The sequence below is a fragment of the Neolamprologus multifasciatus genome, chromosome 16, assembly GCF_963576455.1.
Source record: "Neolamprologus multifasciatus chromosome 16, fNeoMul1.2, whole genome shotgun sequence".
Lineage (NCBI taxonomy): Eukaryota > Metazoa > Chordata > Actinopteri > Cichliformes > Cichlidae > Neolamprologus > Neolamprologus multifasciatus.
In genome coordinates, this window is record NC_140454.1 from 18934346 (window position 1) to 18961466 (window position 27121).

The 27121-nt window shown below is 39.6% G+C and overlaps 1 protein-coding gene across 2 annotated transcripts; it reads left to right on the top strand.

The window, feature by feature from the left end:
- Positions 1 to 54: 54 nt before the first annotated feature.
- Positions 55 to 21128, top strand: atf2 (activating transcription factor 2). 2 transcript variants are annotated; one of them, XM_085136100.1, is made up of 12 exons: positions 55 to 1256; positions 1342 to 1414; positions 2511 to 2607; positions 2693 to 2811; positions 2903 to 3028; positions 3405 to 3583; positions 5440 to 5554; positions 7334 to 7426; positions 10256 to 10486; positions 11004 to 11210; positions 13383 to 13488; positions 17273 to 21128. In XM_085136100.1, the coding sequence occupies exons 2-12, from the start codon at positions 1367 to 1369 to the stop codon at positions 17494 to 17496; spliced, it is 1545 nt and encodes a 514-aa protein (XP_084992226.1). In that variant the 5' UTR covers positions 55 to 1256; positions 1342 to 1366; the 3' UTR covers positions 17497 to 21128. The 2 variants fall into 2 exon arrangements, with proteins under 2 accessions (XP_084992226.1, XP_084992225.1); XM_085136099.1 differs by having other exon boundaries at positions 55 to 664.
- Positions 21129 to 27121: the final 5993 nt, after the last annotated feature.

Sequence of the window (27121 nt, forward strand, 5' to 3'; positions counted from 1 at the left end):
TATATATTTATATATATATATATATATATATATATATATATATATATATATATAAAACCAAGTTCAAAATGGAGTGTATATTGTAAACTAGTGCAGTTAACTAGGGATGGTTTATGGTTTATATCCACCCTTTTTCTCACACATCCAAAACAGCTCATGGGGGACCGGAGCCTTTCACAGATTGCCTAAAATCACGTTTAAAACCTTGAAAGTCTTGAGCATCAGCAGTGACAAAAGGATTCTGGTCAGATAACATATCGGATCTGTTACTTTTTTAACACTTAAAAAAATCTTGGAAGGTTACAACATTAAAAATAATAATAATAAAAATAACAAAATGAATAAAGATTGTTTAATGTATAAAAAATAATAAAAGGGATTAAGTTGGAGCCTCCAGAAAACACTGAAAACTAAATCAGTAATTTTCTGGAAGGAGAAACATCAGAAATATGACTGTTGTTAGCAAGGATATTTTATATGCCTTAAAACATGTCTGCTTTTCCTAATTCTTTTCCAAAACTACTTGAAGGTCAATGACAGAACAAAAGCAAAGTGTATGTGGCTCGTCGGTCCGAGTGTGACGTTTACGGAAGAGTCATAGCTGTTCTCGCGATGCTTTAGTACGACCGTGGGATTTTGGAAATCGAGGGTTGTGGCTGAGGGGGTAAGTGACCACATAAACTGATAGCGAATGGGTAAAAAGCTGTGGTAAAAGACATAATTACTGGGACCGTGAGGTACTCGTGCTCCGTTACGACGAGACAGCCTCGAAACAAACGCTGACATCTCCTTTGTTTACAGTGATATTTAGCTCCTAATATGGCGACGCTAGTATGTTAACGCAGGGCTCAGGCTATTCCGTGGAAGCGACTGGAAGAGATGAGCGCTACATATGTAGTAACGTAATAGTGAGATGTTCATGTGTGTGATGTCTGTTAAAAATGAGCTGCTATATTTACAGCACAGAAGCTGTCAGATGATGATAGCCCTGGATGCGTGGCTCAGTCGCTTGTTGTGCCAAAACAAGTGAAGCGATAATCCTCTTTATGATGACAACGAGTGTAAACAACCAAAGCAGCCGCCCTGCATCCATAGGCTTTGTCCAAATTTCCAGCTCTGCTTTCTAACCACTGCATTCTCCAACCACCCTGTATTTACACATTTATGAGCTACATTTATTCTCACTAATTATTATTTGCTATAGCCCTATTTGTATACCGTCAGCTCTTGAGATATACATCATTGCATATCTGCAGGTGTGATATATATATATATATATATATATATATATATATCATTGTTATCTTTTATTTTTTTATTTTTATTTTTTTGTTATTTCAGGGCGAAGTAACAGGAATTCCTTAATATGAGTGATGATAAACCTTTCCTATGTACTGCTCCTGGGTGTGGACAGGTAAGTTTTGATCACAGGTGTTTCATAAATCTCACTGTACAGATGAACATGACTGGATCCACATTTCCACGTCCCCCCCCCCCCCCCCCCCTCTGTTTTTTGTTGTGATGTTTTTAAAGTAATTTTGACATACTCTATGTATTATATGATCTAAAACCCACTAAAGTCTAGGTTTTGGTCAAAATCTACACTTAACTAATTAATTTTTGTGCTAAAATACATAAATTTCAGATCAACTGAATCCAAAAAGTATTGAAATTGTCCTAAAAGACTCACAACCTGTTATCTAAAAAAAGAGGCTCCACTTGTGAAATGTATGCAAATACCATTGCCAGTGATTTAAATGACAATTTGACCAATAAGCAATGATAATCTGCATTTTTCAAATTTAGTTTTTCTTCGTAATTATTCCCTCTTGTCTGCATAGGAAACAAATAAATATTCATTAGAAAAATAAAGTATTTTGGCTCATCAAAACAAAATTAACGTGACTAAATAGATCAAAATAAGCTTCTTCATTTATTTACTTACTGCTCATCTAATATCTGGAGATGCTTAATTTGACTTAATGTATATAAATGGGTCTTCAGAGTCCTGAGATCCTTTTCACAGTTCTGAGGGCATGTCTAGTGTGTCACAGGTGTTAGATGTGTATTTGCTGTACTCAGTGAGTTGTCTGATAAGTACATACGTAGATCGTGCTATTTAACCTCATGAAGTCCAATGTCCAGTGTTTGTTAGAGTCCATTTTACTTAGTCAGGTCTGCTTTACGTTCATAGTAACATTAGAGTTGCTTTGTTGCTGCTCAGTTGCTCGTGGTTTTGGTCAGCAGGATTTGTTTCTGTTGTTTAGTCAATACTCATAAAACTAAACAGGTTGGGCACAATTATATAACAGCTTTTGCAGTTAAAGCTTATAATGAGTTTCGACAGCCACACGTTAGAGGCCGTAATGCTGTCAAGCTAGAATCCAGCCATGACGTAGAAGACTAAATTATTGGTCAGAATTAAAATTTTAAGGTTTAAGTAAGACTTAAGTAAGACTTCTTTCAGTCACATCAGTCACACTTGCTGTATTTTTTGAAACCTTGCATAGAGATTCACAAATGAAGACCACTTGGCTGTCCACAAACACAAACATGAGATGACCCTGAAGTTTGGCCCTGCTCGGAATGACAGTGTTATCATTGCTGGTGAGTGCTCTGTTAGATGGAATATTCAGAGGTGATGGATGCTTTACATTTCCGTCTCTGTGCTCAAGAGTTTCCTCCCTTGCAGACCAAACCCCAACGCCTACTCGCTTCCTGAAGAACTGCGAGGAGGTCGGGCTCTTCAATGAACTCGCCAGTCCTTTTGACCATGACTTCAAAAAAGCCACTGAAGATGAAATTAAAAAGGTGGTTCTCGCTGTTAGATGTGTAAGCAGATCATCTGAGCCTTGTCTGTGTTCACTCTTGTGATCATTTTGGGCTTGTTGTTGTTCCACAGCTACCCCTGGATTTGTCACCTCTTGCGACACCTATCATCCGCAACAAAATTGAGGAGCCCACAGTGATAGAGACACATCGAGATAGCCCTCTGCCTCATCCTGAGTCTACTACAAATGATGACAAGGTAGGCACTTTAAGCTGCCTCTGGCATTTTTTCTAACCATAGAGTATTTACAACGCTCTAATGAAGGACGTTCTCTACTCCTGCGATCAGAAATGTGCAAATCCGCTTTGTGAAGCATTGGGACTTTCTGCTTAATATCATTTAATTTTGAACTCTTAACTTGTCTTATTCTGTTTTTAATACACTAAAACTGAAAAGATTAGCAGTACTACACAAATGTTAGTTGGATTCAGACAAATACCTTTTACTTGATTGCTCATATTATTTATTCCTGATGTTGAGGAAAGAGTGACAGCATCTTATTATAGGAAACATTCAAGTAATCTGGTGTCAGTTAAACACTTCATTCAGCTAAGATCTTCTATGATGTTTCCAGGATTTATCTTTGCAGCCAGCCTCACTGCCAACATCCACTATAGTCCATCCTGCATCCCTCCAAGTTCCCAATGTACTCCTAGCAACCTCAGATGCTAATGTTGTAATACAGCAAGCTCTCCCATCGCCAACATCTAGCTCTGTTATTACCCAAGTCCCATCTACTAATAGGCCTATAGTGTAAGTAACCAAATGTGTCCGTTTCTTAAGATCCTAGTTCTATTAAATCATCGTTTCCTTTTCCAAATCATTTTTGTGCAGTTTTGCCATGGTGAGCTCATATTTCATGAGGCATGTGCTTATTTGTTTTGGAATTTATTTGCATTCTGCAGGAACATTTTCTTTTGGCTCTAAATTCCGTCTTTGAAGAACAAAAATCAGTGTTGCTCAAATATACAAATATCGATGAAAAATCTGAGACTTAGAGAAAAAAAACATGAACGGGGTTTTCACATAATCATCACCGTCACAGCAAGTCTTGTGCTTTATTTTGCTCCAGTATCCTCTGATTATCGTCTTTGGCAGAGAGCCAAAATCAAAACCTAGTTAGAATTATTTATTTATTTATTTTTCACAAGGCTAACCAAAGAAAACTTAATTCAGTCGGTCGCAAAATGCTAACTGCACTCACAATTGTACTGAGTGGAATGGTTTTCTTCCTGCTGATGTCCCACATGTTAGTCCATGCAACCTCTTTTGTCTCTTGAAAGACTAATTTTTTTTAGTTAATCAGTTTATAAAAACCCACACTGTAGCTTTTCCTCCAGCAGATGAAATTGACATAGCAGCACCTTTCATTATTGTGCACATGATTTACTAAGCAGGGCAAATTAGCATGGAAAGTTCTGCAGGTGATCTACTAACAGTGTTCATGTTGTTCATCTTTGAACACAGATGCAGCTATTTCATTTTAATAATGACCAGTGTGATGTACCAAGAGCAGTGGGAGTCACAGGCACACAGTAGGAGCTGTAGGTTGTGGGCTTTGCACTTTATGAGTTTCTTTCCAGAAACAGCTTAGAAAGTCAGATAAAAGAAAGATGGCTGAAGGAGATTTAATATGTTCTGATACAAGGATGAAGTCTGATTCATTTGCATTCATTTTAGATTTGAGCTCTTTATTGTGTCATCTTTAATTTTGTGAGCTCATCACTTTTTTTGTATTTCCTTTTTAACTGAGCTCCCTTTTTTGTGGAAATTCTAAACTTTCCGAGCTTCATTTTATTGAACTTATGTCTTTGAGAGCTATAACAAGGTCATTTCCCAACTTTGAAGATAAATAAAGTCAGAGTCTTCAGTCACAGACACTGAACCTTAAGCTCTCAGTGAAGATGTGCAGGATTAAGCCAAAACTTTGACACCTGCACCCAAAGCTTTGAGTGACCCACCCCAAGCCAATTTATCCTAAATTAACTCTCCTATACACAACTATCCTTGCTATGTCAGGCACTGAAAAAGGCATGCTTATTTCAGGGTTAAATAGTGTATGCCACAAACCACAATAAGTGGTGTTTATATAATTCATTTAAATACTCTCCTCTCAGATTTCTCTCTCTAAAAGGGAAACACCTTTCAGTCACAAAATTAATGCTAAAACAGGATTTTTTCGCTGGCATAGACGGTCAGTGAATCAGGTGCTAAATGCTTGTCGTACTCACAGTAAGGCTTCAAGAGGCCTTTCCCTTTAATAGTAGATATTCTTTAATATTTGAAATCCTGACACAGATGATTTAGTGAAGCCCTGTGTGTTACCAGAAGTCAATATCTGGGCAATACTGATGTCATTCATTAGGTCATAATATAGCAGTAACACTGGATCTTTTGAAGATATTGTTTGACTCTTTTTCTTACGGGTGCTTTTTCTGTTTGTTTGTTTTTTGTCTTGATTACACCTTAATTTCCATCAGTTTGCCTGAATATGACATCATGTTGTATATTTGTAGTTGCTCCTGTCTTTAATTTGTGACATATTCCATTTTGTGTTAATCACAAAGCTTACTGTTTGCCTCACTGTGAATCCCTCTTTCCTCTTTCAGCCCAGTGTCTGGTACCTTCCCCGTGCTCTTACAGCTGCCTAATGGCCAGACCATGCCAGTTGCTATACCTGCATCTATTACAAGCTCAAGTGTACATATTCCAACTACAATTCCTGTAAGTTTTATGCCCAGTAATAGTCTGTCAGCATTGTGTTTCATTGTGCTTTTATGCTACTTTCACACACGCACGGGGCAGAACTTTTCCTGATATCATCTGGCAGAGGTGCTTTTGTGAATGTTAGCCAGTCTTTACCCTTAACCTGCCAGCTCTGTGATACAAAGTCTTGTGTTGATGTGAGAAGCACAGGTAATATTTTTGTGAATTCACAGCTAGCAGTTAGTCGTCTAGTACCTGTTACCTGCATGCTCCAGTTAGGCAGCACCGAAACCACACACAGTATTTCAAGGAGTGAGAATGTAGCTGAAGGAAATTATCTTATGCCGTATGCTGTATTTAAAAAAGGTAATTTTTAAACAGTGTTTATCGCGACATTTTCCAGAGTTCATGTGTGAAAACACTTTTGTGTAGAAGCTGAATATTTTGGTGTTTATTTGATTAAACGGATCAACGCGCAGCAACCATTATTTACAGGACAAATAGAGGAGTCAGAGCTATTTATTACTGAAATAATCTTGTTGTGAAGTTTATTTAGGAGCTGTTGTGCAGCTTTTGAGCTTCTGCGGCAGATGTAATGTGCCCGGTTGTCAGTCGCCAACTGCTGTTTCCATGGAAAAGAAGGAATTAACTAATGAACGAAAGCATTTGTTTTCACCAAATGAGTCGATTGATTTCATGCTCGACTGATCACCAGTTTCCATGTGAAATGTTGTTTTCCATTTAACGTGAAAACACAGGAACTCCACTGTTGCTTTCAAACATTAATGGACAGCAACGCAAGTGATTACAATTCAAATCCCTCTCGGATGACATTGATATTGAGCTATTGCGATACATTAAATTAACCTCTTTTTTGTTTGTTGTTTTTGTTTGTTTGGTTTTTTTTGCTGTAGTTGGACAGAGGGACTGTTTACAACGTTGGCACCTCAGATTTGGCAGTCAGTGTAAAGCTGGAGAGGCTGACTGAAATAATGGACTTTAGAGTTCACTTGTGGCAGAGACACAGGATTTGGCTGAGGTGCAGCGGGCTTCTGTCCAGCACGTTTTACTCCTGTTTTTTCTTGTATAATCAAAATCAGCGCCCGTAATTTAAAGTGGAAGCCATAGATGATGCCACTCGTTTATTTTGCGAACAGCGTGGCTGCGTGTCATCTAGAAATATGTTGTAAATGAAGGCCTTGTTGGTATTTCTTGAACTCTCCCATGTGGTTGCCTGTCTTATTGTTCGCTGTAGTCCTGATTATCTATGTGGAACACTGAGCAGCAGTCGATTATCTCCTGATAGAGGCACAGCAGGGAAAACCTCTGTCTTCCTGGTCTGTGGGGATATGGAAAGCCTTTGACAAGTAAAGGAGGGCAAAAGTAGATGGTGAACATGAGCCACCAGTGGGCTTCCCTTTCACTCGATCAAACCCCCTCCCCCCAGCTCTTCCCATCTCCCTCTGTCTCATTGTCAGCGGCTGTGAGAGGAGGCCCAAGTCTGGCCTTCTGACTCATGTCTCTCCATCCTCTCTTCAGCTTCCCTGTCCATATGCTCTCACGCAGGCAGGCAGAGGTTCATTAGCGTGCACACTGCATCTCCATGTGGCGCTGCCTCCACAAAATAACAGGCCATCCAACCTAATGAGGCTGAGATATGAGGAAACTCTGAGAGCCTGCCATGGCTGTGTGTGTATGTGTGTGTATGTTTACGTTGTGGGGGGAGCACTGGGTGCCTTTTTACTGCCGAAGACTAATTTTCTCTGTGCTGATTTGTGTCTGTGTGTCTGCTGTCAGCTTGTCAGACCTGTCACCGTAGTGCCTAACGTCCCAGGAATCCCAGGACCTCCCTCGCCACAGCCTCAGCCGGCCCAGTCAGAAGCAAAGCTGGTATTTATTATCTCTTCTTTAATTTACATCAAATGTTGTTTCCACACCGAAGCTGTTATTCCCCATTTGAGAGAGGTGATAACAGCCAAGGTAATGAGAGAGTCTAATGAGTAACAATAAGACAATAAGGTTGCTTTCTTCATAAGTGATGAGCAGAACTGGGTTTGTGGTATCAAAAAAATGGTGCAGATGATTTATTATTCCATGTGCAGTGTGTCGATTGGCTGATTTACTCAGTATTTTGTGACATAAATAAATGATTAATCAATTATTTGAGAAAATAATTTGCGAATTAATCAGGAACAGAATAAAAACACTTGTGCCTGCCCTTCTAATTTAACATAATCCATCTACAAAAAACCAAAAATGCTTCAGATATCTCTCTGTAGGAAGAACATGGTCGCAGCAGTCTTGTTGTCCTGTATTAACAGTGATAGTTGAAGGGCAGAGATACAAAGTGTTATGTGGGAAATCAGTGGCAATGTGATGAAGCACGGATCACAGAACCTGTAAGTGTTCGCAGCATGCTCCGCCTTTGGAAATTAGCAGCTAAACTGCAGAGAGGAGGTATGTGTGTTTGTGTGTGTTGGGAGGGTAGGATTGATCCTGACTCGTGAGAAGGAGGAAGAGGAAGGAGTAAAGGGAGGGGCAGGGAGTTGTCGGGGATCATGGGGTATGGAGATGACAAACGCGGAGACAGCGTTGAGCTCAGCACGCCGTCACAAGGGCCAACCAGAGGGGGGCTACCTGCGAGAGCCAGCTGGGGGCATCCTGGCACACGCTCAGTGAGGCACATTAAGTCGGCCTCACCCTGCATGGAACCTTTTGTTCAGCAGAATCCTGCCTGACCTGCATCCCCCCTCTTACTCGCGGCGCCTCCCACCGCACTCAGCTCATCAGCAAACACCTAATGAGCCTGCGTCAAGAAAACAGACCCCCAGCTCAACCTGCCCGCTCCCCGCCCCCACCTAGCTCTCGGGGGGCGCGGAGACGGCACTTTACAAGGACTGATGATGCTGCAAAGACCACAATAATGATAATTAACTTGCTGAATTTAGAAGATTATGCTGTTAATTAGTTGCAAAATAAAGATAAGTAATATAGTAGCAGATGGTTGAATAACACCCATGAGATGGAGGGTTATTACACTGATGAGGTTTCCATGGCAGAGATGAAATATGAATCTGACTGGCTTTTCCCTCTTTCTGTGGGCCATTCCAAGAGAATAATATCTTGTTTCTGCCAGAAGAGCTTCTGGAAGGGTATTACACGATAAACTAATTTGGTAGATAGATTGGTCTGGCAAAGGTAGTTGCTAGAATAATGTGGTCCTCTGTTTTCTCATGTAAATGCATTCCCTCTCACTCTGTTATTGCTTCCAAAGGCTCATTCACTTTCACCTTGTTTGTTTGCGTCTTTGATGCTAGAGGAATTGACCTGTGAATTGCAGGGATTGTTTGTGTGTAACATGGTTAGGGGAAGTGTTAAAAGACTCCTTTATTAATAGTTTTATCCAGATCACGTTTCAACATGTGCAAAATAAATTTAAGAATGCGGTAAATGAAAATCTTAGGATGCAAGTAAATTTTAAGCATAACTCTAAAAATGTCATAAACATTCTGAAACCCTTTCACAGTAATTTTCCTCTTTACGTTATTCATTTTAATACCCTGTTTCACTGTATTATTCTATATTAATTACTACTTATTTACTACATTGTTTTACCTATTTTACTACTCATACAGTTTGTACATACACTCAATGTATGATACTGCTGTAGACCTTGGCTTATGTGTTAGCTACCTATACAGCAAGCAATAGAAATATTGTAGCTACTTCATATAATCAATTGACACTAAGCCCAAATGTTTCCTGACCACATGCTTAGCAAGTTGAGGTCTGTGCTGTAACTTGACACAGTATTCCACTAGTTCAAATATGGCTATTTTTAAGATAAATAATTAAAATAATATTTTAATGTTGTAATGTGTTGTATTAGCTTACTGCAGTGTGGCTAGAACTGGTGTTTAGTTACCCTGATTTTTTTTTTTTTTTTTTTTTGCAGTTTTCTTAGAAAGTATTCAGATAATTTTTTCATGATCCAGTCCTGTTTCCTGAAGTTGATCTTTGAAATGTATCACAGCTCATGTCCAAGCTATGAAATCATAGAAACGGTCTGTAGACCTGAAATTGTGAAGTATAGATTAGGGAAATTTCTAAAGCCACCATCACCTGACTAACAACGCCTCTACAGTGAAGCACAGTGGAGGCAGCATAGTGCAGCGGGACTGTGGAGGGGGGTTTGTGAGCAGTGCAGACAGACAGACTGGTTAGTTATAGTATAGTTATAGTATAGATTATTACAGCTGCAAGCTGAGAAGAAAGGAAACTTGTTCCAGATTACATAAGAACTGAGACTAGGGTCCAAGTGTCCAACTATAACCCTGTACTATAAAACATCTTAGCATACAGCCACATTTAAGAACGAGAACCTACCCTGTAAGTCTACAAAGACAAAATATCAGGATGCTTTTGTAAATGAGAGATTTTAGTTTGTTTATTGATATGTTGTAGAATAAAAATTTTGGTCGACATGAGTAACCTTTCATTTTTCCCAGTAAAAGTAAAAGTATATGATCCGTAGTTTTTGTGCTGTGATAGACAGTGAATTTTTCAGAAATACAACTTTTTAATGGCCACACCTTTTAATGTGCACTTTAGCAGACCATATGGCCTCCTTTTTTACATCACTTGCTTTTTACATGTTTTCCTTCTTGTACTAACCAGTGCTCGTTTTTATTAACCTGCTTTGCCAAATTCTGTTTCCAGAAATTGAAAGCCACATTAAGCCAGCAGCTTCCTCAGGTAACCAATGGAGATGGTGGTGAAATCCAAAGCAGTGCTGTAACACACACCGCTGCCCCTGCTTCTCCTGTCCCGACTCCAACCCCAACTCCAGCCCCGACCGCAATCCTTACTCCGGCTCCTCACCTGCCCACAACCGAGGCACCCTCTCCACATTCTCTGCAGCAGCCAGCCACCTCCACCACAGAGACACCTGTAAGTACCTATATCTTCACAGTTTATTGTTTTATTAATATTTCATATAAGAAGCTACTCTTGTGTGTCTTAAATCTTCAGCTATATTTGAATGTAGACTAATGCAAAGAAATCATCCATTTTTGTTGCTTATCAAAGTATTTAATCATGGCTTTGGTTTTAAAATGTTGCAGAAGTTCATACAGGTAACAGGTACAGTGAGAGTGAGGGTAAATATGTATGTATGGAAGTCAAAATATCAATACAATTATACATCATAAATATCAATGCAAATATTAATATTGACATTTCTAATTAGTGCTAAATAAACATTATAAAAGTCTGACATTGTGTAGTGTGTCCACCAGACACAACAATCAGCTGTTCAAACAGAGTTGGGCAGAATATAAACGAATAATCTCCCTTTCCTGTTGTGTTTAATGGCAAAGAGTGATGGCAAAGTGGTCACTCAGTAGCAGGACCACTTCCAATTATACTTTCCATTATTAGTATTGTTGTTGTTGTTGTTGTTGTACAGGCTTCCCCGGTGCCCCCTGCACCAAACCCACCAAGCACAGGGGGTCGGCGGCGCAGAACAACGAGCGAAGACCCCGACGAGAAGAGGCGTAAATTCCTGGAGCGGAACAGAGCCGCAGCTTCTCGCTGTAGGCAGAAGAGGAAGGTGTGGGTCCAGTCTCTCGAGAAGAAGGCTGAGGACCTCGCCTCCATGAACGCACGCCTACAGGTGCTCTTTACGTATTTCTTTCATCTGCTGCATGTAAAAAAGCCCAAAAACAAACCACCCCTTCGTCTTTCTTTGTTGTGCGCTCAGATCTATTAGTGTGTCATTTTGTGTATGTACGTGTTCGTACTCTGTGGTGTCTGTTTGTCATTGTACAATGTTAGCGTATGCGTCCGTACACAGACTTTTCCCTTCTGCGGTGATGAAGTCATTAAAGCCGATTAAGAAGAGCTGCCGTGTGACAGCAGCGGTGTGTGAGCCCTTTACATCGATGTGTCCCTGTCAATAAAGATGTATCCTCCAGATGTCAGCCGCACACAAGCGTGTCTTCGCTTCTGTCTCAGCAGTTTACTGAATGGCCTCAAAAATCTCCTAGGGAAAGGTGTCTTTTTGAACCTTCATTTCGCTGGAAGCAATTAGGATCTGATGCTGACAAGTTCGAAACAGTTCATGTATCTGCTGTCTCTGTTGATAAGTGTGAGCCGGGGGTGCGGCACATCGGTGTTCCAGACAATTAAATGAGATGTGGTGTTTATTTGCTCACTGTCTTATTTTTCTATGAAAGCAGAGTAAGATGTGCAGGGTGGAGGAGGGAATACACAGCAGCGGAAAATAAACGGGTTCACGTTGTTAATATCGTCTGGTTCAAAAAGAAGTTATCAGCACTTGTCAGCCGGCGCTACTTAGGATTTTATTTAAATAAAGGCAGATGAAAAGGAAAGGATAGGTGAGTGAATAAGGTTATGAAATCAAAGAGTTTTATCTGTTAACTGCAAAAAAACAACAACATGTGGCTGAGAAGAAAGGACGCTTCATACGAGGGCATTAATCAGCAGTGCTGCTTTCTGTTTTTTTAAACTCATGCTGACATGGCCCAGCTGATCAGCAAAACTGCCTCTAATGATGCACAATTATTTTAACATCATCCTTAACTGGCTTTTTAATGAGGTGTCAGACCAGGCAGCTCACAGAGCTTCCAGCATCACCAAAGGCCCATTTGCTCGATTTCGATTAAATCACAAAGTTCCAGATAAGTTTTTCACTCTCAAAAGTCCATTTTAGTAACCGTTTAAAATACAATGTCATAAAATGACGCAGTTTGGCGTTACTGAAGCTGGAATTTTTGGCACATGTTTGTCTCTGTCGTGAACTAGTAGGCACGTTTGAAAATAGTGCCTGTTTTCTATTGCCTGTAAATGAAAGCGGTCATGGTGGAAGCACACTGAATACAGTGTTGGCTGGATGTGATACATACGCTCCTTCCAGCTGTGTTTAAATCTGTCTTACAATAGCTCAACCCTGCCAAAACCAGCTAGACTAAACAGATGGAATCAAATAAATTGGCTGCTTTTAGACTAATAGATTAAGCCACCCATAGTCTTTTAAAGGAGAAGAGCCCGAGCTTAAATCTGCCATTGGGTGTTCTGTGGGCCCCTGGCCGCTCTAAATCCAGTTAAAGTCACCTTCAACGTAATGTGGCTCTCTTTTACGACATGCAGAAATCCTCACCTCCCTCGGGAGCTGTAACGACGCGAGAGCGTAAATCTCAGCAACATCTACAAAGTTGCTCTGACAATCTGAACAGCTCACCTCTGACAAATGCGCTGGTCGCTAGCCAGTGAAGGCTCATAATTATTGTGCAGGAAATACATAAATGAAAAAGTGCATACTTGATTCTGAATTCATTTGTTGTATTGTTACCTTCCCCCTGTGTTCACCGGTTCTCATCTGAGTCTTTAGAAGTTTGACTGGTCGTGTGGGCGAGGTCTTTAAAATGCAACTCTGCATTTCCAGTAATAATTCATTAGCGATAGAGTTTTTCATATTCAAGTTGCTTTTGGTGTGTCTTCATGCATATGTGAATTTATTATAGTGTATATATGCAGATTTTGGGGTTCATTTTTTGCAGTAACATTCCCACTGTAGCATATTGTGTAGCTTTGCTAAACCTGGAACTCATATTTACCCAATTTAGCTCATTGCTTACAACAGGAATAAATAAAAAAAATAAATAAATATTTGCATTTACACAATTACCAGCTAACCTTTTATCTAGTTTGGAAAATCATTTTGTAGGATTTGAACTGTGTGCACCTGTCGTTTATATATCTGACATGCTGTTTGCTCCGGTGGCCATTTCACTGATCGCTCTTGTGTATCTCCTCACTCCTCAAGACTGAAGTCACCGACCTGAGGAACGAAGTGGCTCGGCTGAAGCAGCTTCTTCTGGCTCATAAAGATTGCCCTGTAACCGTCATGCAGAAGAAATCTGGCTATCACAGTGAGTAATGCTCCATTATTCTCAGCCCGAGGCTTCTGGAGAAACGTGTCTAAAAATGAGCTCCGGCTAACCACTAGAAGGACGTGTGGCCAAACAAAAAAGAGCTGTTGACATATTGGCTTCCTTTCTTCTGTTAGTTTTTGACAAACTTTGCAAAAGTTTGGATATTTATGGGTGCTGGTGTATGAGACAAATTCTCAATGGCGTTGTTGTCCCATTCCCGTGAAGAGGCCACAGGTGGTATTCGCACTTCCTCCTCATTTGATACCAACATAAACATTTGTTAGATGAAGTTTAATGTCTGCTGAGTGTGTCTGGACGGATGTTCAGGAGAATAAAAGGTGCCAGGAACTGAATTATAAAGGATGATAAGGATGCTTTTTATGTAACCATTCATTTATTTGTTGTTTGAACATCTTTAGCTTACAATAATCGTTTTAGTGGATATTTGAATAAGCGAGAAGAGTGTGCCATTTGTAGCCTATTTATTCAAATTGCTGTTGTCAGCCTGGACTGTACAGCATCATCACAAAGTCTCATTTAGAAATATATCACCTATTTTTCTTTGTTTCCCCAGACCGGGGCTCTGTCAGTCTGATTTTTTGGTCATAACTCACCTTCCTTCACAGATGAGCCAGCATGCAGCCAGAGCAAATGGGCTCCAAGTCACTTCTCCACTGCTCTGAACACCTCTGCTGACTTGTATTGACAATGATTGCCACTGAAATGAGTCTATTAAAGCAGCAAGCTTGACAGTGCTGCAGACCATTCTCATTGTGGGGTGGCCACCAAGCTCCACTGTTCATTATGCATCTCTTATTGCTAACCATCCCACAGACGCATGTCATGTGCATTATGGGACTGATGGTTTCCAGGCTAGAGTGGGCTGTCATAGCCAAGGCTCATTTGGTGCAGACATTTTTAGCAGAATCCACAGATAAAGTGGGTCATCTTTCTCACATGGTTGCTGAGGGTGTCAGCAAACACGTTTGTGAAACACTTTTGCAACATTTTGTTACACTTTATGGAAAAGTAGAACTTTATTCTAATACCACAGTTTATTAATTTGGTTCATGCTAACAGGTGTGTTTGAGTTTCAAAACTCCTAGAAGGAATGCCAACTATTATGAGAGTGAAAGGAAGTAAGGTGAACTCTGGTTGAATGGCAGAATACAAAGATTCCCAATAGTTTTTGATGCCCACCTTAAAAAAATAACACCCTTATGTTCATTTAAACTAGTTTTTCATTAGTTGTGGGACAAAGCAGCAACCGTCTCTTCAGCCAATCACACAGCAGCAACTCAGTGCATGTAGACATGGTCAAGATGACCTGCTCAAGTTCAAACTGAGTATCAGAATGTGGGAGAAAGGGGATTTACTTTGCTGATGCAAGACAGGCTGGTTTGAGTATTTTAGAAACTGCCACTCACACATGGCAGTTTCACACATAACCACCTCTAGGGTTTACAGAGAATAATCTGAAGTGAGCGGCAGTTCTCTGGTAAAAATCCTTTGTTGATGCCAAAGCTAAAGCTCTTCTGCATATCTTATAACTAAATTATGCAGAAGAGCATCTCTGATGACTTTGAACCTTGAAGCAGAAGACCACTCCTGTCAGCTCACCAAAATTGAAAAATAGAAGATTGGAAAAATGTTGGCTGGTCTGATGAGTCTCCATTCATTCATAAATTTAGATGGTAGGGTTAGAACATGGTGTAGACAAGATGACAGCATAGATCCATACTGCCTTGTATCAAAGGTTTAGGTTGTTGGTGTAATGGTGTAAGGGATGTTTTCTTGGCGCACTGGGCCCCTTAGCACCAAGTGAGGATTGTTTAAACACTACAACCTACCCAAGCATGGTCACTGATTATGTCTGTCTCTTTATGATTAGAGGGTGCACAACTTCTGATGACTGCTTCTACCGTGAACCATGTCTCAAAGCTGAGATCATCTGAAAATGGTTTCTTGAAAATGACATGCTGTTTGACAATAAAGTCAGTGTACTCATAACTGTATGTGATGAGTACAGTCATGTCAGTATAGCACAAAATTTCTTCCAGCACCTTATTGCATCTATGCCTTGAATCATCAAGGCAGTTCTGAAGACAAACTGGGGTCCAACGCTATACTACCAAGTTGTACCTAATAAAGTGGTTAGTCTCTATATATCACATTGTGATACTTAATGATACACTGCTAAAGACCTAGATATGTTCATTTGAACAAATTTTCTTTAATATTTGACTGGCTAGAGACGTTACTTTATTTCCTCCTGTGGTAGTTTTAACTAAATGGATGAGTTGAAACACACAAACAGAAGTAAACTAACCTGAATTGTGTTTAACAGTCACATTTACTAACTTTAACCTGTGATGGTTTTAGCTCTCTCTCACAGCTGCTTTTGTATTAAAACTGAACTGTTTACTAAGTGCTGCTGAGATATTTCGGTCCATCCATCCACGACTAATAGCGAACATCTCTCCTCGCTTGCTAACTGCCATTCTCACACTTAAAACTGCAGCATTAACAAAGAGATAATTTTCTTTTAATTTGTGTTTATTTCAGATTACTCCACAATCCTCCAACAGAATTACCCCCTGTGGCTTGAGCACCCCAGTTGAGAATCACTGAAATAAACTATTTTGCTAATTAGTAAAGCACGTTATTTAATTGTGAGTGAGTCATGTAAAGCGCTCCGTTTTCTCAGTGTTACATACCCCATAAGGCCAAACTGGCCCTCCAGAACCTGTAATACCCTTCATCGTCCTGCCCAAGCGTAGACATGGCAGGTGGGAGGAAATTACCCAGACTGCCCCACAAACAAGCCAGGCCATGCTTTCACTTGGCACACTAAGCTGTCCATCTGTCTACAGTGAACCCCACTTCAGGAACCAAGAGAGCGGAAAGAAGCTCCTGTCGGTCCAGGGAACCAGGATTTTAGAGCATTATGAAATATCGGGCAGCCAGCACTTGCCGTTGTTAGGAGCAATAATGCTCACTTGAACATGAAACAAAAACCACCAAGCTGATTTATTCCGAGGCTGACCTTCTGCGCAGTAAAGCAGCGAGGGAGTTTATGGCTCTTTGACATTCGCTCGCACTAAATCACGCGGTCAAAGTCCAGCCAAGAAGGCAGATGAAACCTCTAATGTGGAGACATTTGTATCGCTCTTTAATTGCGTCTTCCTGCTACGGAATTTCTATTTTACGTTCCCGAGTACGAAACCCAGCCATTAATTACAAAGTGCCATCACAAGTGACTTCATATCATTAGCAATATTAATTATCATTGTGCTCCTTATTCCTTTATGAAACAGAGCATGAGAGTGGAGTCTTTTTTTTCCATCAGGATCCAATTAATTCAATGCAACTGCCTAACAGCTGGTGGCATTTCGACTCCAAGTCTTGCCTACTCTCCAGTGTGAGCATCATTAAAATCAGGTGCTGTAATCATCTGTCGCTGCAGTAGTTGGCAAGGTAACAAAAAACAAATGAGAATGCAGTTAGGGATGGGAAACACAGCCACATGCCCCAGAATGTAATGTACCCTTATGATGTGGGTTTAAATTGACATTGGAGCTTTAATTAAAGGAAGGGGTGCAGAAGTAGCATTATGGGGATTAATGAAACAGTTTGCATACGCTACATGCAAATAGCTGTTTTACATCTGATTAGGCCTGTGTGACACAGCTAGCCCAAGCCTTCTGAAGAGTATCCGGTAAAATAAAACGGCTGCTTCTCAAACCCTCATTTTCTGTTTTTTTTTCTGACGTCGTTGCAGTTACCGACAAAGATGAGAGCTGCGAGGAGATGTCCGTCCCGAGCAGCCCCCAGAGCGAGGCCATTCAGCACAGCTCCGTCAGCACCTCCAACGGGGTCAGCTCCTCCTCCACGACCCCGGCCGTCTCCGCCCCGTCCGGCGCTGCCGCCACCGCGTCAAATCAGAGCACAGAGGAGAGCCAAATGCGGAGGGGCGCCAACCAGTCTCAGCCTTCAGGGAGTTGATCGTCCCAAACTGTGCCCGAGCGTCATCGCCGGAGTGCCGTCGCCTCTACAGTCTCTCTGACGAGCAGAGCAAAGGGATTCTCTCTGAGCTTCAGTTCGGACCGTACTGTTTTTAATTTATTCCTGATTTTAAAAATGCAATGTTTTCTCTGGAACCGATGAAGACAAAAGAATAGGCACTTTAGGTGTAAGATGTAAAACACGTGGTTCTTAAGTGTTTGGAGTTTTTTTGTATTTGTGTGACTTATTTATTAATCTTATGTTTTTTTTCTTTTTAATTTAAAGGCGATCAGCTTCAGCGGTTGATCAGCGAATCGTTAGCGACCGTACCAAAGCGTGTCGTGGCTCATTTTGCAGTTTTTCTTGTTTCGTCTTCACGACGTTTTGTAAGCACTATCTTTACAATGAAGTAGAACTGACACTTTTTATTTAAAAGTAACTTTACTTTGTTCCATTTTGCACATATTTGAGAGATATGACGGGTTTACTTTTAAAGACAGTCCGTACATTAAGTCCAGGCAGCTCTGTTTTTGTTTTCCTTTAGAAGTAGATTAAAGTGCTGTCGCATCACACAAACGTAAATGTCTGAATCAGATTTGAACTTTGACTGATTTTCTGTGAGTGAGGTCAGCTGTAGTTGTGCAATTTGAATGTGTGAGCTCGCCTCTGCCTGTAGGGTAGTCTTCTGGAGGTGAGCCGATTAGGAAACGTGTGTTATTTCATTAACATTCCACCTGTAGTCTGATTGTTCCTGAAGCAGTGATTGTAGGATTGCAGTACCTTATTTTCCATTACTCAATCATGGTGATGTTGACTTCATTCAGTGCCATTAATGTTTTTGTATAAATGACTTGAGTACATTTTTAATGCAGATTAGTTTGAGTTGATTGCCGTTCTTTCCGATTTTAAGGGTCTCAGTAGAGGAGATCTCCTGCTTTGTATACTGTCTCTGCTTTATAAGTGACTCTTAATGGCTTTAGCGTCTAATGCGGAGCACTTAATGACATTAGGCTGTTTTCATGGTTGCAATTCTAGGTGACATTTTTTAGAAAACATTGTAAATAACATCAACGATACGTTGTACGTGATCTTTCTTGGTATTATGTACTTTGTTTTTATAGGATTGTCCGGATTCAGTAGCTGAGCCCTTTTGATTACATTAACTTTGTAAGCAGTTTAAAAACTGACCTTAACAGTCTTATTAGGATATGCATTTTTTCTTTCAATAGGTCGTCATGTAAAACGAAAGCATTGAGATGTGAACTGGAATCACATCATGTATATTAAACTACTACAAGTCTGTAAGAATTGTGAGCATTTCATTCAAATAATTGTAAGAAGTCAAATTACACCATAAAGTCAGTTTGCCTTTTTCTCTTAGTCTGTACTGGCTTACTACTGTGTAGTTTTACAAGAAGCTAACTCATTGTTTTCCTAAAGTATGATTTTACTGTTATGTGCTATCTGCATGAGATAATAATTCTCTGCGAGAATTTAACTGTTTATTTGATAATGTCTCAGATAAATATAATTAAACGAGTTATTACAACTTGAGTTGTGAAAACTTTGGTTACTTGTTTTACTTTTTGGCTTAATTGCTAAAATTAAAAAAGGGGTGTGATACTGTGTTGAAAGTGTACTTGTAATGTGAAAGTTCTGTATAAAATTTGAATTGATAAGTTGTTGTAATAAACCTTTTAATATCTCTTTAAAGTCGATCTCTGATTCTGATTAATTTGCCTGTGACGTCACATGAATAAAGCACAGGTGGGATTAAACTCCTGAACCGTTAATATGCTTCTTATACGAATCTGTAATTTGGCATGTGACAAACCCAGATATGAAACCACAGTGTAGAGCTGTGATAAGCTTGAACATTTGCTGTGGTATAGACTGCCACCTTGTGGAAGATCTGCAGGTGTATTTTTGATCCAGAGTCAGTGCAAAAATATATATATATGTGACTAAACGATACATGCTCAAACATTTTACCACCACCCCTGTAGTTTCTTGTGTTTTTGAAAGCTAATGTTCTTCTTCAGGTCAGGTTAGCAGACGTTTTACTCTATGAGTAAATGAAAGAACTTTGCACCCACTAAACTTGACAGAATCATGACTGAAAACTGTACCCAACTTCAAAATCTCCCTTTCACAGTAATGACAGTTTATTAGGAACACTAACACCTCTATTGTGTGGAGTTTAGCTGATAGTACTTTCACAAGAATCAGCATCTCTGAGCAGAATTTATTGACATCATCAGTGCTGAGCCATAAAACCTCCAGGAAGCAGGAATAGAGTCCAGCTTCAACATCCTTCACTTGCAGCACTTCCACAGTAAGTCCTCTTCCCCTTTCCATTCAAATTTGATTTTTCTTTATTTTTTGGGATATATTTTGCCACAAAGAAAAGGGGCAGGTTGCTCCGTACCACACTGATAAAAGTTAATTCGACTAAGAACAAGTATTCAAGATGTAAACACTGACAGTTACATGAGTCCATGGCTGTACTTGCCTTTACACCATATTATGACCCATCCATGGCTGCTTTCAGCAGGATAAGTCCCAAAGCTCAAACCATCTCATGCTGGTGTTTTGAAAATTATAAATTTATTGTAGTCAAACGTCCTCCACAGTCATCAAATCTCAGTCCAATGGAGCATCTTTAGGATGTGGTTGTTATGACCCAATATCTGGGGCCTGCTGAGTGGCTGGGTTGAACTCATTCCTGTTCCCAGATTGGATAATTGGTTGGGCAGCCAACTCCTAACCACCTCCACCACCCAACAAACAGCCAGTGTTTCTGATGGTAGACTTGAGTGTTTCTGTGTGAAAACGTTTGTCCCACACTTTCTTAGTGAGTATAAGTGTGTCTGGTGTTATGAGTGCTAGATGAGACCCTTTGTAAATAATGCAGCAGCCTTTCAGGTGTGAGAAACCTTATCTGTTAAAACCTGTTTTTTCTTATTTTTGGAGTTTAGGTAGCAAATTGTCTTTTGTTTGATTTTTATTTTGGAAAGATTAAGGACCTTTTAGAGATCTTTTGTTTGTTATTTTGGCATAGCTCACTGCTGAAGTCGATAAATAGCATTTGCACTTGCTCAGGTTACCCCTAGGCCTAAGATGTAACGTGGTGGAACAGAAGATGCACAGCTGACTAACGTGCAGCAACTTTGTGACACTATCATGTCAATACGGACCAAGATATCTGAGTGTTAATATCTAACACTAGTTAAAGATCAACTATCAGTCTGATAGTTGTATAGGTATTGAACACCATGAAGTAAATTAACATTGTACTTGTGACGCCTCATTTTCTTTCCTTGGTAAAGTATCAGTTTGACTGCTATTGTCATTTTCTTTCACTTATCTTAGGAGAGACAGTAACTGGGGTAAAGCATGGATTGAGACAATAGTCATACATATGGCCAATTTAGAATAAGCAATAAACTAAACCAATGCATGTCTACGGAGTGTGCAAAGAACCCAGAGAGAGCATGCAAACTCCATACAGAAATGTCCCAGAGTGGATTCAAACCTAGGACCTTCTTGTGTTGAGGCATTGTGTTAACTACTGCACCGCTGTTCCACCCAACTTTTCATGTCAACTTTTAATAAAAAACAAACAAATCCCATCAAAAGAAATAACAAATATGCTCACGAGTCCATCTAAAATTTCCCAGAACACTTATTACTTGTACAGATACTCAGTACTCCAGAACAGTCCCGCACTCAGTTCACTGTAAAATATATCAGCTTGTTTACACAACAAAATATCCGATCTATATTTATCCCTTGAATATGCTAAACATTAAATACCATCAATCAACACTTGAGACTAAATGACACCCAAATAGTCATCCATGACTATTTGGCTCAAAGATTGAGGCCCTAATTCAAAACAATCCACCTGAGATTTTTAAGAGGGATAAAATTCAGAGGAATGAAACATTTTTGCAGGGTTCAGTTAAATTTAAATAGCAATGGCCAAGAATTGTGTGCAGTTTCAGTAGGTAGGAAAAAAGAATAGAATATTCCTTTATTGTAATTTTACACGTACAACAAAGTTATGTGTGCAGGAGTAAAATATAAATAGTAAGGCAGCAGGAATAAATAGCAAACACAAGAAATTTATACAATCAAAGCACATTAGCGAACAAAACAAAGTTACTAAAAAGTTAATAAATTGCTTAAACTACATGCAAACACAAAAGTCATTGAACGATTAGAAAGTTACTGTAAAATGCAGTTGAACTAGGCTTTAATTACATACCTCACTGCTCCATTACACTGGCGAGACTTATTAATCCACCAGCACCAGCTCAAAGTGGCCAGCAGGTGGCGGTACATCCAAACGCAATAGAAGAGACTTACTTAAGGTATGTACCACTACCACTAATGGTAAAACATACATAAATTATTGTTAAAAGGAATCGCCGAAGAGCACCACTGTTTTCTAAATTAAGGGAGATCAACGAGATCAACAAGATGTTTTTTTAATTAATTTTTTTATAACACATGTGGTGAACAACAGACTGTTTGCTTTATATGATAAAGGTTTTTTCATGTAAAGGAGACTTTTGCAGAATTTTGCCCGCCAACACTGCCTGCACTCTGGCGCTCAGTAACATTGCCTAACTAGGGCAGCCTTGATTAGCTGCTGATCACAGAGGGAGAATTGTAAATTCTACTATGTAGGTCACAGCACTGGCTTATAACACTTTTCCTGGATGCTACAGTATATTTTTACAAAGCTGGAAGTGTATAATCTTAGAGCACCTCCTGCATATTCGACAGTAAATCAAGGCACTGAAGAAAAGCAGAGCATCACCGTGAACTGTTTCACCACACACAGAATTTTGATTGTTTAATTAAATTCCCTTTGGCAAACAGCTCGGTGTTATTCATTATTCATTCCATAATTATTTTAATGCTAATTTGATGAGGTTTTTTATTAATTAATGCAGAACGTTTCAGAGGTATCGCCATTTTCTGGCTGCTGCAGCGGGAAGAAAAGCTTACAGACAGTTAGTCTTACAGCTTTTTGGGTGAATAATCCACAAAATTTCTTGTTTTCCCAGCATCAGATTCCAGGAAATTATTAGCCTAATTGGGAAAGAATAGCAACAGAAATAAAGACGGCCAACTGGAGTTGAGAGTCCCCCTGTTTTAGGCTCTCGATAAATGAGCAGGATAATAATGTGGTGCTGATCTGCTGATCTCCAGCTGTTCCCATAATTCGACAGGTATTGCGCTTTGGCCCTTAGCAGTCTGCCTCAGCAGACTGGCACTTAATTAGGCAAGGATTAAGGCCAAACTGCCTCATTTACGTGAATTGTATCACAAATACAAACTGGATGCCCCTTTTCCTTCAAGGGGGCATCTGGGCTAGATTTTTAAAAACGCAGAGGAAGCTGAAATGAAGAGGCTCTAGGCCTTTAACTCCAGATTTCTCAACAATGGTGCCCACCCCCCATGCTGAGAGGTGCTGTTTTTGAGCACACACTTTTTAACCCCTCAAATCCAGGGAGACTGATGCAGGCAGATGAAACGGCTTGATTTACATTTAATTCAGATTATGTAAATACACTGGTCGGGTCCCAAATCAAACATGGGACACAATACGAGCTGCCTGCAGCACCCAGCAAAGACAGACTCTATTGTCATTTAAATGTGTTGAATTAAATATTTCTTCCACACATGGTCTGGATCATTTAATTAAAGTCTTGATCAGATTTAATATGTTATTTCTGCAAATACTGATATCTCCTCATTATTTTCAGTTGGCAACCTCTGCATGTTTTCAGACTGAGTGTGTGTTTGCTTTTGCTCTTGAATGGAGGGCAACTGGGCATGGCATCAGGGTCTGTCACCAGGGATGTTCATCTATGTAACAGCATTATAGGGGTATATCTGGTTGGCTATCACAAATGCCTGTTGGGAAATCCCCAATAGGCATTTGCATGTGTGTTGAGTGAGCTTGACTCTGCCAATCCCTCCCCTGGGCACCTGGCTCTCCATGGTGTGTCTGCAGGCACCAGGATGCACCCTCCACCATTAGCCTTTACTGGCATTATTATGCATGAAGGTCTATTCACAGTAGTAGGCTTAACACTGTATATGCAGTACTTAGCCTATACTAAATCCTGCCTTGCATATGATTTTGCCTATTTTGTTATGAATATTTAATGTTGGTCAGGTCCACTCTCAGTTGTGTTGGCACAAAGGCTGTGCACGCTGGAAAAACTCACACAGAGCTGAAGGTTGTCTTCTTTAATCAGCATCTAGTCTTTGCTCAAAGAAGTACTATTTCCCTGCCTTAATACTTCAGTGTACATGTACCTGTTTGGTTATGCATTTCAAGTATTTTTTTAAAGGGGCGATATTATGCATTCCCTTATTTTCTGTCAAATATATAGGGTTACAGTGGTAGCAATTCATCATAATGAACAACTAAACTATCAAAACTTGATGTGAAAAGGGGTGTTAGTGAACTGAAATAAAAGTAAATGTATTAGATCGAAGAACCTGCCTGAGGCTTTGATGAGCATGTTTATTGAGACTCTGGATGTCTATAAGACTAAGAGTCAAATGCTTTAAAGAAGGCCTTTGTTTTTATTTAATACATGTACTGCTTTTTCCTAAATATTGCCTTCAGCACATGTCCTCTATGTCAAAGGACTAAAACTAACACTGACATGAATACAAACTGAACTAAAACTAAACATTTTTAAACAATAAAAACTAAACTAAACACTTTAAACTAATTGAAACTCAAAAACAAAAAAGGACTTTAAAAATGAAACTATAAAAACTTTAACAACTGACAGTTAATATAAAATAGCATAAAATCCAATATTTGAACTCTAATAACATTTACACAGCTTCTCATAAAATAGATTTCCATTAATAGTTTATACGCAGAGTAGAAAGACTGTAAAGGGATATCTCCAGCTATTAGTGCGGCCATGAAGCCTCAGGTTGTGCGTTTTTGGTGTCGTCATCTTAGTTTTTAAGAACCAGACATACTGAGTGTGGAGCAGCTCTGTATGCGAAACCAAAGGAATTATTTACTGATGTGCAAAGTTAAGCTAGTGTTGTGTTTAGTAGGAATTATAATTACTGACAGAGCCCATAAACCAATCCATTGTGTTTACTGAGGTGATAAAACAAGGGAGGACTGTTTTCCAATAGAGTTCTAAACAATCTTAACTCTTTTTACAAACACAGTTTTCTTCTTCTGGGCATTAAAAGTAATTTGCAGGTTTTACCCTTTATCGCTTGATTTTGTGAGTAAAAACATCTGGAGGTCCCACAGATGAATAGTCAGTCCTGTTATACAGGTCTGCTTGATGTCCACTACACAGGGTACACGCTCACTGTATAGACACATTTTAAGATAAGATAAGATAAGATAAGAAGAACTTTATTGTCATTGTAGTTATACAACAAAATTTGTTTGGTAGGTCACAGAGGCCAGCAGCAATAAAACAAGAAGCAGCATAGTAATAAATAACTGTAGTAAAAGTATAAGATATAAAGTAAAAGGAAGGCACTTTGCACAGTAAATAACAAAGAAAATATAATATAATACTATTTACAATGTAAATACTCTGCAATTGTGGGTACCTGCATGGACCCTCGCGCTCACTGTTTGATCTGGTGACTGTGGAAGCCATTTGAGCACACACTGTGGTCAAAAGGGGACAGATTTGGTCTTTCAAGCATAGCTTGGATATAATGAGTTTATCTGAGCTACTGTTGCCTTCCTATCAGCTCAAAGTAGCTCGAAGCACTCTGGCCATTCTCCTTTGACCCCACGTATCAACAAACCATTTTCACCTAGAAACATGCTGCTCACTGGACATTTTTAAAATCTTTCTCTGTAAACCCTAGAGATGGTTGTGTGGGAAAATCCCAGCAGATAAGAGCACATTCAAAGTCACTTAAATCACCCCTGGTCACCGTTTCGAATCTCAGTTTGAATATTAGCAGATCATCTTGACCGTGTCTACATACCTAAATGCAGTGAGTTGCGGTCATGTGATTGGCTTTTTAATGTCTGCTGGCGGCATTTATTGCCCTTAATGATTTTTGGTGGAACCTTTTCACTATTTTTTTTTATTGTGAATGAATTCAGGCTTGAGATTTTATGTTTCTTATATATACATATAGTTGTTTTGTATTCCCTCCTCCCAAAATGAGCTGCTCTCTAGTTATCTCTGTAGAAAGGTCAAGACCCCTAGCCTGAGAATTACTGCACTACAGTGCCCAATGTGTATTGATTTTGGGGTGAAAATTGTTTCCTGGTCACCCTTGTGGCTATGGTTTGACCAGCAGCTACAACATACTCTAACTACAGAAACATGCCAACCTTGGTTGATTTGTTGTGAGGAAGAAAAACGTTTTTTTTTTCAGTCCCACTCTGTAAATATTTGCAATTAATAATTGATCAGTATTGACTGAAACAGAGGACTGTCCTCTGATTTCAGCATGAGGACTAATGATTTTTAAATGATTTCAAAAAGGTGCTGTTTAAGTGCCTCCCTGCAGATGCATCTGGACTGAAGTGTTGATTGACCTTCTGCTTCAACTTGCTTACACTTGGGAATCTTCCTCACAGTGTGCTGATCAAAGCAGAGCCGTATTGATTTTTCAGACAGGATCCAAGGACAGTCTTTACCTGGAAAAGTGTCATCAAAAATATAATTGTAGTGATTATCACATTTATATATATTTAGACAGGAAGTTTTTACTGAACGATTTCCTCATTAGGTGCTGACTTCACACTGAAGCTATGCTTTTCTAAAAGACAAATAAAACCAGGATATTCTAGACATAGACTGGCATTAAAGTGTCAACCCCCATGTCTGCCTCCCCTCTCCGTCCCCCAGCCCCCATCCTCCCTCTGCTCCCTGCACACTGACCAGCATTACTAATTGCTCCTGTATCATTGTAGGCACAGTTGTGTTGATTTATTGGCTCTGCAGCGATCTTGATCCCCCTCATTAGCTTCTTCATTACACCGTCGATCATTTCATGGCGGGCCATATTGGACGCTGAGTTTTATTGAGCTGGCTCTCCTGGCACATTGTTGTGGTCGGCGGTTATTGTGATAGATTCCTTTTTTTGTTACATTGGATTGTCGGCTTTTAAACACGTTTCTGCCAAAAATGCATGAAAACAAAATTTTCCACAAGCTTTTTCTAACACATACGGGATATTTCCTATGTGAGTCTCATCCTTGATACACTTTTTGTTTTGAATAGTTGTTGAAGGAAAAAATTGAGAATATTTGTATTTAGAAGCCATATTGAACTTTTTTCTTGAAAAAACAATTTAAAATTATTACAGAAACTGTTGCTGATTATGGGTTAAGCAATTAACATTGTTGTTACTGTTTCCCACTGCTGTTGGCAGATTGTTCTTAATGCAGTTTCATGACTTACTGTATGAAACAATGTCATCTCCTGATTGCAGTGCATTTGGTGCCTATTTCTTTAGACTGCTGGCTTGCTTGTGGTTCCAAGGATATTTAGAAAAAAGTAGAATGGGTGGTAGAGCCTTCAGCTTTCAGGCCCCTCTTCTGTGGAACTAGCTCCCTTTTGGATTAAGGAGACAGATCATC